General features: G+C 54.1%; 5 protein-coding genes across 5 annotated transcripts; 4 read left to right on the forward strand and 1 right to left on the reverse strand.

Moving 5' to 3' along the window:
- Positions 1-80: 80 nt before the first annotated feature.
- LRP88_08802 (SUR7/PalI family-domain-containing protein) lies at positions 81-1,070 on the forward strand (the record flags this gene model as incomplete). The annotated part of the gene is made up of 1 exon (XM_083245300.1): positions 81-1,070. The coding sequence occupies one exon, from the start codon at positions 81-83 to the stop codon at positions 1,068-1,070; it is 990 nt and encodes a 329-aa protein (XP_083099794.1).
- A 705-nt stretch (positions 1,071-1,775) lies between these two features.
- On the forward strand, positions 1,776-5,140 carry LRP88_08803 (WD40-repeat-containing domain protein; the record flags this gene model as incomplete). Its single annotated transcript, XM_083245301.1, has 2 exons — positions 1,776-1,784; positions 1,871-5,140. The coding sequence occupies 2 exons, from the start codon at positions 1,776-1,778 to the stop codon at positions 5,138-5,140; spliced, it is 3,279 nt and encodes a 1,092-aa protein (XP_083099795.1).
- A 5,782-nt stretch (positions 5,141-10,922) lies between these two features.
- On the forward strand, positions 10,923-12,113 carry LRP88_08804 (NAD(P)-dependent alcohol dehydrogenase; the record flags this gene model as incomplete). The annotated part of the gene is made up of 2 exons (XM_083245302.1): positions 10,923-11,119; positions 11,183-12,113. The coding sequence occupies 2 exons, from the start codon at positions 10,923-10,925 to the stop codon at positions 12,111-12,113; spliced, it is 1,128 nt and encodes a 375-aa protein (XP_083099796.1).
- Positions 12,114-12,683: 570 nt separating this feature from the next.
- Positions 12,684-13,369, forward strand: LRP88_08805 (ATP synthase subunit g; the record flags this gene model as incomplete). The annotated part of the gene is made up of 3 exons (XM_083245303.1): positions 12,684-12,927; positions 12,988-13,072; positions 13,138-13,369. The coding sequence occupies 3 exons, from the start codon at positions 12,684-12,686 to the stop codon at positions 13,367-13,369; spliced, it is 561 nt and encodes a 186-aa protein (XP_083099797.1).
- Positions 13,370-15,698: 2,329 nt separating this feature from the next.
- On the reverse strand, positions 15,699-17,129 carry LRP88_08806 (methyl transferase; the record flags this gene model as incomplete). The annotated part of the gene is made up of 6 exons (XM_083245304.1): positions 15,699-15,816; positions 15,953-16,378; positions 16,626-16,682; positions 16,739-16,887; positions 16,944-17,046; positions 17,104-17,129. The coding sequence occupies 6 exons, from the start codon at positions 17,127-17,129 to the stop codon at positions 15,699-15,701; spliced, it is 879 nt and encodes a 292-aa protein (XP_083099798.1).
- Between the last annotated feature and the right edge of the window lie 1,097 nt (positions 17,130-18,226).

Below are 18,226 nucleotides of genomic sequence, written 5' to 3' on the forward strand. Positions count from 1 at the left end.
CACTCTAAAAGTTTACGTCATCCGACCTGACCTCCGACCGACAGTTAAACCGCAAAACAACAACAACAAAGAACATCACAATGGGCGTCGGTCGCTTCTTTTGCGTATTGGTGCCGTTCGCACTCACCATCGCATCCATCGTCTTCTTCCTCGTCCCCACCCTCGCGGGTGTCGCCAACAAGGACCTTTACCTCTTCCAGGTCAACGTCGAGGACCTGAGCATCAACCCGGCCGATGTGGACCACATAGTCGGCAACATCGACATCAACATCAAGCCCCGCGCCGACAAGATCGAGACCAACATCACCGCCAAGCTCCTCGACCTCGAGAAGGTTTATGATATTAGCCTGTGGGGATACTGCTACACTCCCTACAAGGGCAAGCGCCAGTGCGTCAAGCCCAAGTTCGACTGGGCTTCCGAGGTTCTCAACACCACCTACATCGAGCACTTTGGTTCCGCTGCCGGCGTCGAGATCAAGCTCCCCGATGAGGTCAAGTCTGCTCTCAAGGCCTACAGGACCGCCAACAAGTGGGTTGAGGTTGCCTTTGTCGCCGCCCTCGTCCTGTTGGCTCTTGAGGTTATTCTGGGTATCTTTGCCAACTGCTCCCGCATCTTCTCTTGCCTGACTTGGATCATCGCCGGTCTCGCCGCTGTTGTCGCTTTCGGTGCTGCTCTCGCCTCGACTCTCATGGCTGGTGCTGTTATCGGCGTCGTTAAGGGCACGGCCAAGTTCTACGGTGTCAAGGGCCATATCAACAACACCTTCCTCGCCATGGCCTGGATCGCCGTCGCCTTTGCCATCGGTGCCAGCCTCTTCTGGCTCTTCACCATCTGCTGCTGCAAGCCCGAGCACCGCAGCCGCAAGGACCGCAAGAACCGCAACTCCGATGGCGAGAAGCTTCTGGGTGGCGGCTCCCGCGGCTACGCCCCTCTCGGCAACGACCACGAGATGACGACGGGCTTCTACAACAACAACAACCAGACCCAGTCCCAGTACGGCGCTCCCCGCTACCCCAGCGGTGCTGCCCGCTCCGATCTCGCCTACGAGCCCTACTCGCACCGCGCTTAAGCTAAGCTGCTCGCGCGGGAGGGTTTCATGAAGCTCTCACGACATGATTATTGAGTCTATACTTTGAACAAACTTGATGATGCTGCATTAATGGCGTTTTTTGGAATCTTAATCGGATATTGGATGAACGACTTGGGCAACGGGTCTGCTACATGCGGTCACATGGTCATGAAGGCATCATTTGGTCTTTTTTTTCTTCTTTTTTTTTTCTCTCTCTTGTTTATTGGCGGCAGTCCGATGTAGATTTGGGACTGCGAGATGGATATTGGATGGACGGGAAGATGCCAATGGATGGACGGCATGATACCCAAATGTGTTTTTCTGGACATGGTATGAATATACATAAGCTCGGGTTACTATTCGATTGTGCGATATAAAAAATCAGTCAATGAACTAAACTATTCATTCTTTTAATGCTTCATTGTATCATGGTGGTATAGACTTACAAGTTGGAGCCTGGTTGATATGGGGTCATCTAGAACAAATGTCATGGCTCAAAAATTTTCTCTCATGGCTGAGTTCAAAACCCACTCACAAAAAAACCCAGGCAAACGCACCTGCATATATCCCTCCCTCACTGCTGACATCCATTCTCTCTCTTAACGTTCAGCATACCATCAACTGTGAGATCGCCCATGATACAACTATAGAGGGCATATTGGTAGCTTCTTTTCACATCTTGTTGTCCCTTTTCTCGTTCTGGCCATGCCAGAGGTGAGTCCAAAAATCTGCCCCTCCCCCGCCATCATGGGCCGACATAGGACCAAATAACAAGCTCACACAAGTTGAAACGAATATAGTTACGTCTCACCCGGGAATTCTTCCAGGGCCCTATTACCGCGCTCGCATTCTTCCGCGGCGCAGACTATCTCCTCGCCGGCGAGGATACTCACCTGACCCTCTACGACATCAAACTTGGGAATGCCGTCCGCGTGGCCAGCGTCCGCATCTTTTCGGCGCAACCCATCCACGGCATTCGCCCGCTGACTGGTGGTCGCGTCTTGGTTTGGGGTTCTGCGCAGGTTGCCGTGGTATCACCCATCGAAGCTCTTCTTGGTGAGGGAGCCAACGTTGAAGACGTGGTCGTGAAGAAGACCACCGCACCGGACTGGATATATGATGTCTCCCCCTCGCCCTACCATGACTCCTCTGTTGTGCTCGCAACAGCCCACAACGAAGTCGTGCACCTGAGTTTGGATGACGACAATGTCCCTGTTGTTGGAACTGTTGTCTCGCCCTCGCGGCCCATTCTCTACGCCGCAAGCTTGAAGTGGATCGATCAAGGCTCAGTGCTCTTCGCAGGCGGCACCGTCTTTGGCGAGATTGTCGTCTGGAAGTGCCATGTCACAGATGGGCGATCCGAGATGCTCGCTACCCTAAGTGGACACGAAGGCTCCCTCTTTGGCCTTAACATCTCGGATGAGCTTGTCTGCCAGGATGGATCGGCCATAAGACTGCTTGTCAGTTGTAGTGACGACCGTACCGTCAGGGTTTGGGATATTACCAAGCAACATGGCACAACAGACCGAAAGCAGCTCGATTTTGCAGCACCTCGAGAGACGGGATTTGGATCAACACCAAACGGGCATGATGGCTCCAGTCAGGACGCTGAAGCCCTGCGGCCCATCGCGACCATCATGGGACATGCGTCGAGAATCTGGGGCGTCAAGTTCGCTGAACTGGCAGAGGGCGACCTTTTGCCCCAGAGCCCAGTCACCATATACTCCTTCGGCGAGGACTCGACAGCCCAGAGGTGGCAGCTGGATCTTGCCGTCTCCCCCAAGGGACTGTCCGGTTCTCTGAAGCATAAGGAGACGTTTGCTCTGCACGACGGCAAGCATCTCTGGTCACACGCTGTAACGCGCCGCGACCATCAGACCATCATTGCAACCGGAGGCGCTGACAGCAAGATTTCACTCATCACACAAACCATCCCGTCAAGCTCTCAAGCTGCCACCGCACCCACCCACGATCTCATTTCCCTCGAGTTCCAACAAGTCTTGGATCAACTCCCCAACCTCCGCACTATCCAGCACGTTCGTGGCCGTGAAATCTTCAGCCGCTATACCTTTCTCTCAGAGGACAAAGTCTTGGCCACTTCCAGCTGGGGGCGTCTTATCCTTGGTACTTTCCGCCCTAGCTTGAATTGGACAGAAGTCGACATAGAGAACGATGTTATCGCTGACCTCCAATCCTGCTACACCATGAAAACCATTGGAGATGATGCAGTCATCCTGGGCACGACCAATGGCAGCCTTTACCACTACCGTCAAGACCAAGGCGTGACATACATTGGGACTGTGCCTGGCAAGGTCTTTAACATCTCGCTGCTCGCTGAACCATCTGAGGGACCCATGGAACTCATTGTGCACCTCCATGGAACAGCCGACGCTCAGTATTTGTCTGTTGACTGGCGCATAGGAGCCGTCCTCGAGACGGCAGATATTCGTGGCATGGATAGCCGGTTCGTGGCAATGTCTGCTGCCAGGGTGAAGAAAGACTTGATCGCCATCGGTTCGCGTCATGGTTTCTTGTCACTCTTGAGGCAGGCTGAAGAGGGGTATCGGCCTGTCCTGAACTTCAGGTTCAACAGCTCTGATGCCATCACAGCTCTGGTGCCCCTCCCTACCACAGACGGCGAAGGGGCTCCGTTTTATTTCCTAGCCACAAGCAGGGATACCAAGTACAGGATATATGAAGTTGAGGACCTTGGGAACGAGGTACGGCTTCATCTACAGCATGAGGTCGCTCCTCCCTTTGCGTCCATCATCGAGGGTGGCTGGTTCACGCCAGATGCTTCCCCTGAGCTGGTTCTGTTTGGCTTCAAGAGCAAGAACTTTGTTGTCTGGAACGAGACGAGAAGGGAAGAGATAGCTGCAGTTGATTGTGGAGGATCTCACCGAACATTTACCCTCGCACATAATCCGACAGACTACAACCGTATCCGCTTCGGTTTCACAAAGACGTCCAAGCTCTGTGTCTACTCGCAGCATAGTTCCATTCATCGACCTCTTCGGCAAGGAACACACGGCAGAGAGATCCGGGCACTGAGTTCCAGTGGTCGGTATATCGCAACTGGTGCTGAAGACACTACAGTCCGAGTCTGGGGTTACGAGGAGGGTAAGCAAGGGCAACCCGCTAACAAGGGGTTGCGATGCCTTGCTTCCGCAAAGTTGCACATCTCCGGCCTCCAGAAGACCCAATGGCTCGGAGACGAATACCTCCTTAGCAGTGCAGGCTACGAGGAATTCTTCATATGGTCAGTTCGAAGACTTGAATCGCGCTACCAGGGTCTTGGTGTGTTGTGTGAAGCAGGCTTGGACGACAAAAGCCCGGCTGGCGACCTTCGTATCGTAGATTTCGATGCTTGCAAGGTCGACAGTCAGAACAGCATCATCATCACCTTGGCCATGTCCAACTCGACCCTGAAAACATATCGATACACCCCTGGCCATGGCTTCAAGCTCCTGGCGCGCATGTCATACACGGGAGCCTGTCTCACCCAGGTGCGCCATCTCGGGGTGGACGAGAACGGACTCTCGGCTCTCACAGCCTCCACAGACGGACATTTGGCGACCTGGGAAGCGAGCTTTGACGACAACGAAACCTCGAGCCATGTCCTGGTGCATGTGGCCCCGCTACACCAGAACAGCATTAAGAGCCTGGATCTTCAACCAACATCTGAAGGCTTCCAAGTGCTGACTGGTGGAGATGACAATGCACTCGGCATTACAACCATCACACCTTTATCTCATGAGGCAGGAAACCGCAGGTACACTGTTTCGAGCCGTGGTATAGTGCGCAAGGCACACGCAGCAGCCATCAACGGCTTGGTACTAGTGCGCCGTGGGGGAGAGACATTCGGAGCCACTGTGAGCAACGACCAAAGGATCAAGATTTGGAGGATACAGCAAGACAAGACACAGCTGCTAGCCGACGAATACAGCGGCGTAGCTGACCCAGGGGATATCGCTGTAATAGACGGGCCCGGCACCGATGCTGCTGACAGGAACCAGGGCAAGCTGAGGTTTGTGGTTGGAGGTGTGGGGGCTGAGGTGTGGTCCTGGTAGATTTTGATCGAGTAGGGCAAGGCGTTCTGGGGTTCTTTTTGGCTTTGATGAGAGATATCCAGGTCCATTCTCAGTGCTCAGCATGACTATGATTCGCCGTGGGATTTAATGAAACCCAATGTCAGCTCGGCTGCGCCTTGCACTTTGTTTCTTCTCTAAGAGGAAGTGGCCGGCAAAACCTTCAAGGATCACGTTGGGCTTTTTCTCGACAAGAGTCCTTTGCTGTCACCCTCGATCCTTGCAAGCGTCTAGGCACTTCGGGTAAGCCATGCAGTTTTCGTGGGAAGAGCTGAGAAAGTTGAGAGTAACTTTTGGCATTAGCGTCTGACGTTGCATGCCATCTTGCATCGTCCCTTGCTTTAGGCTCTGCAACGGTTGGACGGTTTAGTCGGACGGTTTCCGCAGCACCAAACTTGTTTAGAAGGCGGGTCTTTCGAGACTTGCATCTGTTGGTTGGTGTTATGGGGAGTTGCAACTCGTATTGATAGCGTGTGTGCTCGACTCTTGGCATCGTGATAGAGGCGAAGGAAAAGTCGGTCATGTTTGTCAGCGCATCAGACGTCGGTCAAGGCATGCATTTCGTCTGAACTTTTCGAGTCTTGACAAGCAAGGGTTGATGCAGATAGTGAACGGGCGCCTATTCTCCACAGCGGCGCAGCCAGAGAGCACCGGCCTGGTACTGCAATTAACCAGATGGCGCATAGGGCTGACTTGAAGGGCGACAGATGGAGCTGCTTACCTGGCGACGCCGAGAATGCTGCTCCTGCTCCTGTCGACTGTCTCGGCCATTCCCCTCTGGGACATTTGTTTCCTGCCCTGCCCTGCAAGGTCGACGCTGGAACGCCCGTCTTGTTGCGCTCGAGAGCCAAGGCGCTCCCGGCAGTCGCTGGCCGATCTGAGGACAGAGGCTGCTCGCTGTCTCAGGAAGCCTAGGTAGTCCAGTCTAGAACAGAATGCCAGCGCACACACAGTCTCGACTCGAATCTCTTCCCGAGGCTCGTATTGATTACACGACGACGACATGAGGTCGGGCCCGTGGGTCGTTGAATTCGGCATGTTCCTGCTCGACCCCCGGAATATGACGCAGTGGGACCGCTTTTGGGCAGTGACAAAGGTGCCATCCCAGCAGAAACCCACGTTAGTGTGCATCGTGGAATGGATCTTGAAGAGAGTCCAGGTGGTGTAAGAGGGGAAAATCGCTGGTCGAGTCAAGGGGTGACAGATGCCAAGATCTCTATCTATGTAGGCAGGTACCTCCCTCTGCTGTTTTGTTTGCAAGCAGTGTCTGCCGGTTCCGCCTTTCCCGTCCCACGAGAGGGGGAGGTCCGTTTGCATCTGCCGCTTCCCGGAGGAAGGAGCCCATCTTCCCTGCGATCTCCCTCGAAATCAAAACCACCCTGAGCTCAACTCCTCCTCTGTATAAATCTCCTCAACACCCTCCCAATTCCCGCTCCGCTCCCCCTTCGCCTCTTCTCTCTAGACCTCGTCGTGCGCTTCGGGTTCCTCCCTGCCTCTCATTTCCGCCTGTCTTTCTCTTGGCTGCTCACGTTCGTTTCCGTTTGTACTTGAGAACACCCACCTAAGAAACCACCTCGACCGCCTTCACAAAAACCTCAGCCTCAACACCCCAGCATCATGAAGTGGCCTCTTCTCCTCGTGGCGGCTTCTGCTGTCCTCTCTGCGTCGGCCCTGCCGATATCTTCCATCTCGCCAAATGGCCCATGCCCCGACGTAAGTTCTGCTATCTCCTGTCGATACCTCATCGTATCTAACATGGTTCACCTAGGCCAAGGTCGACGCTATCCTCAAGGGCGACATGGATGCCTCGGAGTGCTGCTCTTACGGCGTCTGCAAAGGCGACGTAGTCGTATCTGTCGGCTAGGACGTACGACCATCTACCCACCAGACCAAGATTTACGACGTTACGAACAACTGAACTGAAATACATACCCGACCAAATTTCCTTGACTCTGCTGCGCTGGAAATATTCCACGAGTTAGAAAAGTGCAGACCACCTGACGAGGTTTCGGAACCAAAAAGCGAGACGAGATCGACAATCAAAACGAAACCAATCCAATTTTCCACACTATCCATCCAACACATCCCTCGACATGATCCCTCCATATCAGTTTGAGATGGAGGCCCTGGCTTGGTGGGGTCAGTTCCTTCATCAATCAGCACCGACAGGGGTGCTCTTGGTTGTATGATCAACCAGATTGCGATAGACAGGGCATCGAGCGTGTCCAGTTCCGGGGGCAACCAGTATCAACATGTATGAGACTTTGGGGAGTCGGTCGATCGCAGTTGGAAATACTGTACTCGCATCACGACTTGCCCGGCCCACTTTGACGGTGCTAGTGTTGGCCGACACTCGCGGCGGTGAGAACCGATTTGTGGAATTTAGAGCAACCTGTACGTCAGTCGATAGGATCCTCGACGGAAATTCATTATCGTGGTTGGATTCTCTTGAATAGAATCCAACACGCACCTCATGACATTGCCCATTGTTCCTCTTCAATGCCGAGCCCTTGGTCTTAGATCTTGCATGCCGTTATCGCGCCGGCGCCCCTCGTATTGGTTCACAGATCATGGTCAGTGAAACCTTTGAGCTGTGAATGGGAAACCTGGGAATCCCACTTGGTGCGAACCCTACTGCACCCACCTTGGCAGTTAGCGCAGCTGGACCCATGCTCAAGGGCTGGTAAGTGAGGGGTTCTGTTCACGGCTGCCTTGCGTAATGCTAATCTTTCGGTTTTGACGACTCTTTCGTTCTCATGGAAGAAGTGTGGCTGTTCCTTTCGTTGATCAATGGGTTCACACACAATGAACCTGCCCCCTGGCAACCCTGCCCACCAGGGAGACAGACATAACGGTTGTCCTGATTGATAGTCGCCATGATGTCTGACTTTCCCCTGAGTGCGGTGGCTTCCGTCACCCGCGAGTCACCTAGACCTGATAAAGACATGGGAATGTGACCCGATCTTCAGGAACGTGGCGGCTCGCGCTTAGCAACAGGGTGCCGCTACCCGTTGATGGCGTTTTTGCATAGGTTTCGAGCTAGAGCTGGAATGTAGGGGCCAATAGCATGCGCTCCAGCTCCAAGACATCATCTCCACGAGACTTGCGGGATACGTTTCGGGGATGGTTGTTCCCTTACGCCTAAGTTGTTGGAACTGAAACACATTGTTGGCTCGTCCTGCTTCGAGATGCCGCTTGACATTGCCTTGAAAGATCGAAAGAGAAGCTGTTTCGCCTGTCTCACACTGCGTAACCACACTCTCCAACATGACCTTCTTTGGATCCTGGGAATAATGTTGAGATAGGGTTCTAATGTTCTGCATGTATTTGACGCTGACTATCAGATACGAGGCTGTGCGTAGATTACTGCTATCTCTGTTCCTCAGTAGACGTCAAATGCTGGTTTCGTCCAGTGGTCGATTGTCTCTACTATTGGTGTCCTTGGAGTAAAGCAGTGTTGTCAACTGGCGAATTGACTGTTCCAGCAAGATCATCGAGGTGTCAAGGCAACGCCAAGTTCGGATAACAGGCTGCGGGGATGACCAATAGCATGTTGTCTCCTCAACCACCCCTCTGCATTTGCCGCTGCGGTCTCGAGTCCTGCAGGTTTGGACTGCCAAGGTATCTCGACGCCTCAACAACCAAGTCGTGCAATGCAATTCGCCCCCCTCGGCCCCTAGAGATGCTAGCATTTCTCGTCTTCTTTCCGGCATAGGAAGTAGAGAGTTGCTGCAGGCCAAGGGCTGTTGTTGTCCCACGTGTCCATATGGCTTTCCGTTCAGGCCAACACTGCTATCATTCCCATATGGCCATCTTCCACCCGGAAAATAGAGGCCCTGTAACACAGAAGGGCCTGTGACGAGAGAAACGAGAATCTCGTGCCCTGTAAATATTTTCCCAAGCAAGAATATAACGTCCCAGTCGACACTTGTCAGCCCACTCGTCTCGTCCATCTCGCAACCCCCCTGCAGCAGAATTTGTCAACATGTCATGATGTGAATTGCAACAGCCACGCATGAAATCCAAGCACTCTCAGCAGCTTCCCCAACACCCTTGGGCTCGGAACTTTGCCGTCGCAGGTCTCGAGGTGTCAGCTTCGTCGATAATACTGAACAAACCCCACGTAGGTCATGGCCAGTCCATGCTGGCCACGGATTGGGCAGGGAACATGTGATGCACACGCAACAGAACCCTCACCGTGTGCACATGTCGTGTTGACCGAAACGAACGTGGAGAGACCGGATTCTCGCTTCGGCCAGAGGATTGATGAATGGGCAATTCGTCACCGCCACTGCCCAGGTGCCCAAATCGAGAGGCTGCGTCCAGAACAAAGGATGGTCGGTTCAAGGTTGTCGCATTGCTTTTGATGGTGACACAAGAATGGCGATGCAGGCGCAGGAGTTGAGACAATGAGAGCAGCTCAGCTCAGCAACGGCGGCCTTTAACTCTCCCGAGACCGGCAAGCCGTTGAGGTTGAGGACCGGTTCGCGACCGGATGGGATTGGATTGCCAGGGCGGTTTGGCAGCTGACCAGATGAAACTTTCGCGTGTTCTTATGACCGCGAATCGTAGAAATAGGATCCGCAGATATTTCAGCAGATAATAATCCGTAACCATCCATGTCAACGTTACGGGGCCCCAGGCTCAGAGTCCACATGCCGTAACACGCGAGCCTATCCCCCACAAGAACCTGGCTCCCCGAGACCACAAGACCGGCGGTCGCCGAGTTATCGGATCCGTCAACCTCCAATTCCAAAGAGCTGATACCGGTTGACGGGCGGCGATTGGCCCGGCTGGCGATCCAGGAGCCTCTAACGGTCCCATGCGGTTCAGGCTGCCATATCCGTCCATTCGACGCAGAGGAAGGTTCAAGATGATAATTCGGATGTAGAGTTAGGACCCGCTGCCAGCCACGCATCGCGGCTCCAATGCGTTAGCCGTACCAGTCAAGAGCCGTCCCGATCGCGCCGACACCACCTTAGTTTCCTCGGTAGAATCACAGTGGTGCAGTCGTGCATGTAAGCCAGCGCCGGAGAGCAGCCGGCGGACTCGGTGGCAACCCATCGACCTGCCTAGGGAGGGGAAGCATCGCGGCAGTGGCCAACGGAGGTTACTGGAGCTACCTACCTAGGTCTAGCTAAGTAGCTAGGTAGGTAGCTGTAGCTGCCGGGGTCCCTCAGAGCAAGCGTTCGTCTTGTTTCTGCTTCAGCGACCCAACAGTCAGGGCCGAGCATGTGCCCCAGAAGGCCTTACTCGTAAACCGGTAAAAGACCGTGAAACCAATTCAACCGCGACTCAATATTAACCAACAGTCGCTTATTAGTCCGGTGCGGTGGCATGGCGTCCTGGGGTTTCCCCGAGCCGGTCGTTGTGATTGGTGCGGGAGTCGAGATGCAGACTGTGGTACAGCCTCCGAATCATGCCCCCATCCATATCGAGGTAAACCCCACAGAGTACCACCGAGTGGGAAGGCGTGGGAGCAGACTGGCGCGCTGGATCTCAAGAGGCCCTTGTCTGTCGTCCTGACGTGGGGAACTCGAGATTTGCCATGCAACCAAACATATACCGATGGCAGCGCGCATGACCCCAAATTTTTCTCCGTGTAGGAAGGGGAAATGTTTAAAAGGATCCTTTGAGCCTCGTCCGGTCCGGCTGGGTTGATCACTTCTCCTCGCGCTCTGCTTCCAACCTCGAATCCAGACACACCGGTATCACGACCAGGTCCAACCGCAGACGAGACAGACCCGAACTACACAAATCCATCATGAGCCCCTCAGCAGTCGATGCCCCCGCGACCGCGGACGTCAAGACGACCTTCAAGCCCAACATTGGTGTCTACACCAACCCCAACCATGACCTCTGGGTGAACGCCGCTGAGCCCAGCGCCGAGAGCGTCAAGTCTGGCGCCGACCTGAAGCAGGGCGAGGTCAGTGTTGCTATCCGAAGCACTGGTATCTGCGGGTAAGTAATCCTCGTCTTCTCGACCCCGCCTCGCCCGGGAATTGGTTGCTCACCAGGGTATAGCTCCGATGTTCACTTCTGGCATGCTGGTTGTATTGGCCCTATGATCGTCGAGGGTGATCACATCCTTGGCCACGAGTCTGCCGGCGAGGTTGTCGCTGTGCACCCCTCCGTCACCCATCTCAAGGTGGGCGACAGGGTCGCCGTCGAGCCCAACATCCCCTGCGGTACCTGCGAGCCTTGCCTCACTGGCCGATACAATGGTTGTGAGACTGTCCAGTTCCTCTCCACCCCTCCCGTCCCCGGCATGCTTCGCCGATACATCAACCACCCTGCCGTCTGGTGCCACAAGATTGGAAACATGTCGTATGAGAACGGTGCCATGCTCGAGCCCCTCAGCGTTGCCCTGGCTGGCATGCAGAGAGCCCAGGTTTCCTTGGGAGACCCCGTCCTGATCTGCGGTGCTGGTCCCATCGGCTTGATCACTCTGCTCTGCTCCGCCGCTGCTGGTGCCTCACCCATCGTCATCACTGATATCTCTGAGAGCCGATTGGCGTTTGCCAAGGAGCTCTGCCCTCGAGTCATCACCCACAAGGTCGAGAGACTCTCTGCTGAGGATTCCGCAAAGGCCATTGTTAACTCATTTGGCGGCGTTGAGCCCACCATTGCCCTCGAGTGCACTGGTGTTGAGAGCAGCATTGCGGCTGCTATCTGGTCGGTCAAGTTCGGCGGCAAGGTCTTCATCATTGGTGTTGGAAAGAACGAGATCAACATCCCCTTCATGCGCGCCAGTGTGCGCGAGGTTGATATTCAGCTGCAGTACCGATACTGCAACACCTGGCCTCGGGCCATTCGTCTGGTGGAGAGCGGTGTAATTGACCTGTCCAAGCTGGTCACCCACCGTTTCAAGCTGGAGGATGCGCTCAAGGCCTTTGAGACCTCGGCCGATCCCAAGAGCGGGTCGATCAAGGTCATGATCCAGAGCCTGGATTAAACAACGAAGTGATGATTATAAATGGGGTGCTTGGCGTATGTATTTGAGGTTGAGGCGTGTGTTTGGGGCTTGCTCGTAGAAGATTGCCTCTCTTTTTTTTGGGTTTTAGAAACACGAGAACAATGGAAAATTGAATCAAATCTCGTTCTTCAATTGCTGAATGGAGTTCATTTCGTGAATGCTGTCATAGTCGCGCACCGAAATTCATATGCAGTTGAATGTTGTGAAAGGGAAAAGAATACAATGGTGATTGCTGTATTTAACGTCCACTCGGTCTAAGCATGAGCCGGCGGCTATCAATCGGATCTGGCAAGAGTGAGGCATCGCTTTTATTGCCGTTCGCCCAGGACTGCCGCACAGTCCCAAAACAGTTTAGCGCCATCACATTCGGCTCAACCACCACCCAGCGAGTTCTCCCGAGCTTTTTTTCTCCCTCAGACGACCTCGCCCACGATCACGATCAGCCTCGACTCCATCAATTGACCACCCGCCGCAGGTCTCATCACCCCACGGAGCTCCGACACCGATCCCACGAGGCTTCTCGAATCCCTCATCGTCACCTCCGCCGCCATGTCGTCGCTCGCCCGTCCCATGCTCCGCTCGCCGGCCCTCCGCGTCGCCGCCCGACGCTTCGAGAGCACCGCCGCCCAGAAGGCTGCCGAGGCCACCAAGAACACCGCTGCCCGGGCTCAGGAGGGCCTGTCGCGCGTCACATCTGCTGCTGGCCCGGCCATTGCTGGTGCTGCCAAGGGTGCCGCCAATGCCCTGAGCAAGGTCGGCGGCCGAACGGGCAAGGTCATCAGCTTCGTTGAGCGTATGTCTGCCACGGCATTCAATCGCAGCGTGGGCAATTGGATGCTGACAAGTTGAACAGGACAAGTTCCCTTTGTGGTTTACTACTCCAAGGTTGCCCTCGAGGTTGGCAAGATTGTGTTCCACGGCCAGAAGATGAGCCCTCCGTAAGGCCCCCCTCAATTGTCCCGCAAATATTGGGCGGGACAGCCGGCTAACACGCATCCGACAGCAACTTGGCCACTTTCCAGACCACCTACCAGAACCTCCTCAAGACCATCCAGACCCGGGGCCTCATCCAGTCCTCCCAGAACGTCATCCAGCAGGTACGGAATATCGGCCCTGCTCAGGTCGCCGCTGGCGGCGTTGTCCTTGCCGAGGTTCTGGGCTTCTTCACCGTCGGCGAGATCATTGGCCGATTCAAGCTCGTTGGTTACCGCGGCGAGGTCTCTTCGCACCACTAAGCGTGTCCCTGTAATGTAGCGGGAGTTGTGGGGATGTATGAAGAGCTGGGGAGAAAGACGAATGTGAACGACTGGGTTATAGACATGGCTTCCCCGGCCTGAGGATGCCTGGGAAGGGCTGATTGGAGACTCATCTATTCGGGGAGTTGGAACCTGGGAGATTAGGGAACACTGGTCTCACTGGACTTCGATGTTTGTCTTCTGTGAGCACCTTTCTTTTGTAGAACTGTACATCAAAATCAACACCCGGCGGGCTACCCCCGCCGTGGATACCTTCCAAGCAGCGATATCTGGGTATTCGTGTGAGTTCTCTACTTGGGCCATCCCTTGCGTCATCCCAATTGACGTTAGCCACCTTTATCTTGCAGTCTTGGATTTCGCAACTACATAATGGATAATGATATGCTTTGTGGGCTCTGCAGAGTGACCAATAATTCGCCGGTGTTCGTTTCAAGATAACTATGCTTTATTCAGAAACTCTACAAGAGTCACCTTTCACTAACTCATACAAGCCTGGGGGAGGATCTCAAATTAGTCTTGCAACCGGCAAGTCCCGTGGTGCTTGGGCTGTATAAACGAAGAAGGCTACCTGGGTATCCATGATGGCTCCTTAACCAAAGTGTGTTTAACTTCATCTCGAGATCTACGGGAAAAATATACTTGCCCTCATGACTCTCCACTGGCATGGTGCAGTTGTGATGCCCCATCAAGACTCCTTCACTAAGGTCGTGCTATAGAGTCCTACGCCGTAGTCCAGGACAACAGCCCAGAGGAAGTCCTGATCAGCGACCTTTCAGAGTTGCATGACGACTTCGTCTCAAGATTCAGATGCGAAATACAAGAGTGTGCCCAAATCACATTCAAGTTTATGTGTAGCGTATGGTTCATATGGACAGCGATTCGTGGAGATTTTGCCCCGGTGAAATGGATAGCCTCGCAACATCACTGAACTTGCTCCAAAAAGTCTCTAGGAAACGTGTATAATACTGTTGGGTATTTCTCATTATGATATTTCAGATACAGATATATGGGCACTGTTGGTTTGGCCATTGGCTGATCAGTAGAAGGAGGACTCCATTGGTCAAGCCCACCAAGACGGTGTACTAGCTCAAATGTAGCATATAGCCGCCTTGTTTGGTGCTTGGTGTAGAAGTCAAGACATAGCAGTCTGCGAAGGGAGTGTTCCCTTCGATCCTCATGAGCATATCCAGGGCACATATCCAGGGTACACGCATATCCTAAGCAAACATATATCCATGGCCGACAATTCCGTCGACCAGACATTTCAGAGCGTTGGCCAAGGCACGACGGTCTAGAAACCGACAGGGCCTGTCCAAGAAACAAGCCGCTGGCAAATCCGCCAAGATGGCCAAAGCCATCCGCTCCGGACGATCCTGAGACAACTTCTCAGCCAGATGAAAGGGTACCGGCGAACGATGAAGGAGACAGCGGTGGTATGAGGGAGAGGAATCGCGCAATTCAGGCAAAACAACCTAGTTTTGGCTTGTCAGGATGAAAACGTGACCCTCCTAGATGCTTCCAGAAGGCCATTTTCACCGAGACAAAGCCTTGACCAAGTCATTCACCTTCTGCTTCTGGAAGTGAGCAAAGTGACCACGGTATATGGGTCCCATCCCTCGCGATAAGTCGATCGGACCCCTCGCTTAGTTCTCAGTGTCACCTTCTTCGCAGAAGCGGGTAGCCTGGGCGGCAATGCCCTCAGCAAGGCCTGACCGCCACAACAGATCCGAGAGGGTTGCCGCGTGCAAAGACCACGTCGTGATCACACGGAGCGCGATGCGGTTCGGTCAAGTCAGCCGATCGATCCGCGCTGTCGACGGAGCTGAAGGCCCGAAACGAGAGAGGGCCGTCCCGAGGTGTGCGGAGCTATTATGGAGTCCCCGGATTAGATCTTGGCAGGCAAATTAACAGCTACCAGCCACGCTGCGTCAAGCCCTTGCCCGCACACGCACGCGCACGGCGGCATCAGTGCGTTTGACAGACAGATTGATGTGACCAGGTCAGCAGAGTCTGGGCGGTCAGGTCTTTTCCGCCGTGATCAACGGGGGTTCCTTCATTAAAATGGCTGGTCGTTTGATTGAGGGCCCCCCTTCCTTGTCGCTGTTGGTGATACCGATCATGACCCCTGTCGCTAGATATTGATTCCACGATGCCAGTTCTGAGGGAGAGCGTCTCTTGAAACTCGGCGGATCCTCAAACATGGGAAATGAGTGGTACCGTGACGCGCTCGGAACAAAGCGTGGTGCCATTTCGGAGCAGCCAGGGTGTGATTGTGTGCAGCGGCCATCGTATTCTCAATCTGCCCCCTTCAAGGACGAGCCTGGGCTAGTGAACAATTCCAGGAGCGGAGCGCGTCGCGACGATCTGCCTGGCATTTAATGTTATCGTCATTCCCACTGAGCAGCATAGCATGTCTTGTGTTGGGTCTGACGAGCTTGGGGCCACAAAATGGACCAAGGCCTTACTGAGGGGGCCCGGGCTTTCTCGCCGTCCAGACGTGACTGCGAAGCGGTTAATATCCCATTCTGAGGTCCACAGCCTGGAAAGACATCGATAACTCACATGTTGCAGTAGGTGTGGTAGCGCAGAATACAGATCTCGCGTTTGACTCTTGCGCATAGCTCACGGACCTCATCAGGCCCCAGGCGATGCTTCTCAACCAGGGGCATCAAGCTAAGAGACTCCAGGCTGTGACTTAGACCGAGGTTGAACCATCTTGCGATCTCTCGTTCACGCCGATCAGGAGACCAAGGGCAGACAAAGGCCGGGATAATCTCCTGCTTGATGTCCGTAAACCCTGCAGCTTCGAGCATTTGTCGAGTTTCTTCTGGTGCCACTCTTGCGGTACGGTTGAACTGGTCCATTCCAGTCAGGAACAACTCTGCCCACTGGGTAAATGAGGAATTCGATGGCCTTTCGTCGTCGTCCCATCTGGGTGTCCAGTCGATTTCCACGTGTTCCAAGTGGCCGAGTCCCGGAGTCAGGTGCCTGCACATGGGTTAAAACAGCTGGCGGCGGTGAGAGCGTAGTACATACTCAAATATTTTGCGATACACTTGGGGCCACAAATCGGTCTGAATGCTTCCAAGCATCATCCGCAGATGGATCAAGTCGCAGTCTGATAATAGCGGACCCCACGTCGGTTCTTCGATATCATATTGCTTTGGCATTACCCCTACAGGGATTCTGGGCACGTTAGCCTCTGGCTTATGTCTGCGAATCCTTCAAGACTTACAGAGCGGGCTGAATCTGGTTCAAGTCTACAGCCATAATTTGGGCGTCTGAGAGACAGCTGCGGGCTGTCAGCGAACGTCGGAAAGGGGACTCCATGACAAAGTGAGTACTTACTCTTCTGCGACATTGATAGCCCAAATTCCAGTTCCTGTACCAAGATCCATGATTCTGGGCGTTTTCCGCATGATGGGACAGTGGAAGGGCTTATTGCCGCGAGCGACCAGAAAGACTTTATGGAATATATCCAAGCGATTTAACTCTTCCTAAACAGCCTGGATTAGAGTGCCTGACAAATACTCCGGGGCAGGGATTGACTTACTGAATCGATGGGAAATAGATACTTGCCAGGCTTCCAGGAACCGTAGAAGCGGCCATGTTTCCAGTAACCATCCTCAAGATACCTCCCCTCAGATTCGGTCACGCTAAATGATGTGAGCCTGGCTGATTCCTCAAAGTTCTCAGATTGGGATGGAACACACCTATTTTGTGAAGACATGACGACCATGGGAGAAGACCGTGGAAGGACTCCACGTCACCAAGGCTCAAGGTATGAGGAACGAGGTCTCAGCGTGGCTTGACTGTGGTGGAAGACTGAGAGAATCCAGATTTGCCTTGTTGAATCCAGGATGTGGGAGGATTCTAGGCCCAGTGGAGAACACTGCTGCAGATGTTAGCTGAAGCACAGCAGCAAGCCAGGATCCACGAGACGGGAAATAGACATGTGTGGAAGTTGATGCAGAATTCGGGAGCAAGATCTGAAGGATGGGCAAGACATGGGAGTTCTGAGAGCTAAATAGGCCCAGCAACACGCAACATCAAGCTTGACCCAGGTTGTCGAGGAGAGCGCGGCACGGTTCGCTGGCACCACAGGACTCGAGGGTTTCAACTCAAAAACCATCCGGGCATAGACCCTAAAACGGCGCAAAAGGCGCCGAACAACGGTAGAGCTGGTGAGACGTAACAGACTCGCAGCGTTGTTGGTCGCACGCGGCTCCTGCATATCGATGTCCCAGGAAAACGCTCCGTGAAGTTTGTGGCCAGAGATTCGAGACCGACGGGGAAGGGGGATCACAAAAAAACGGGGGCAAACGTTTGAGAAGTCGCGATGGATGGACGCTTGCTTGCTCCGACCAGCACACATGACTATTCCCAACAGCACTCACTTACAGAGCAAAGGTAGGCTTCCAGGTTGAAGACCCGCGGCCAGATCCACGCGTGCGAAGTAGATTAAGAGGCTGTAGGTAACGCCAACGAGGAGGGACCGCACAGCGTTGGCGACGGGGAGCCGCCAGACAGGATTGGCTGGCAGTGGAGGTCGAGAATCCGACTCAGGACGAGAGGGGAGCTGTCAATGTTTCTGGAGGTGGGTTCCAAGGCGGAGATGGGCCCAGAGAAAGTTTGCTCTGGCGAGGGCTTTTTATGTGAAGCTGCCAGGAGGAGGTCTGTCTGGTGCTTGGTCCAAGAATCGAGACGTGAGACGGTGGTGGGGGAGGACAAGCTCAACGAAGTCAAGTCCAAAATCAGAGGAGGGTTTTTTTCCCACCTGTTCCACCCCTTTTCTTCCTACCGCGAACGTGCGCAGGACGAATTATGCGGGATGAA

The sequence above is a fragment of the Fusarium phalaenopsidis genome (assembly GCF_050370095.1).
Source record: "Fusarium phalaenopsidis strain FUZ10S chromosome Unknown contig_32302, whole genome shotgun sequence".
NCBI classification, from domain to species: Eukaryota; Fungi; Ascomycota; class Sordariomycetes; order Hypocreales; family Nectriaceae; genus Fusarium; species Fusarium phalaenopsidis.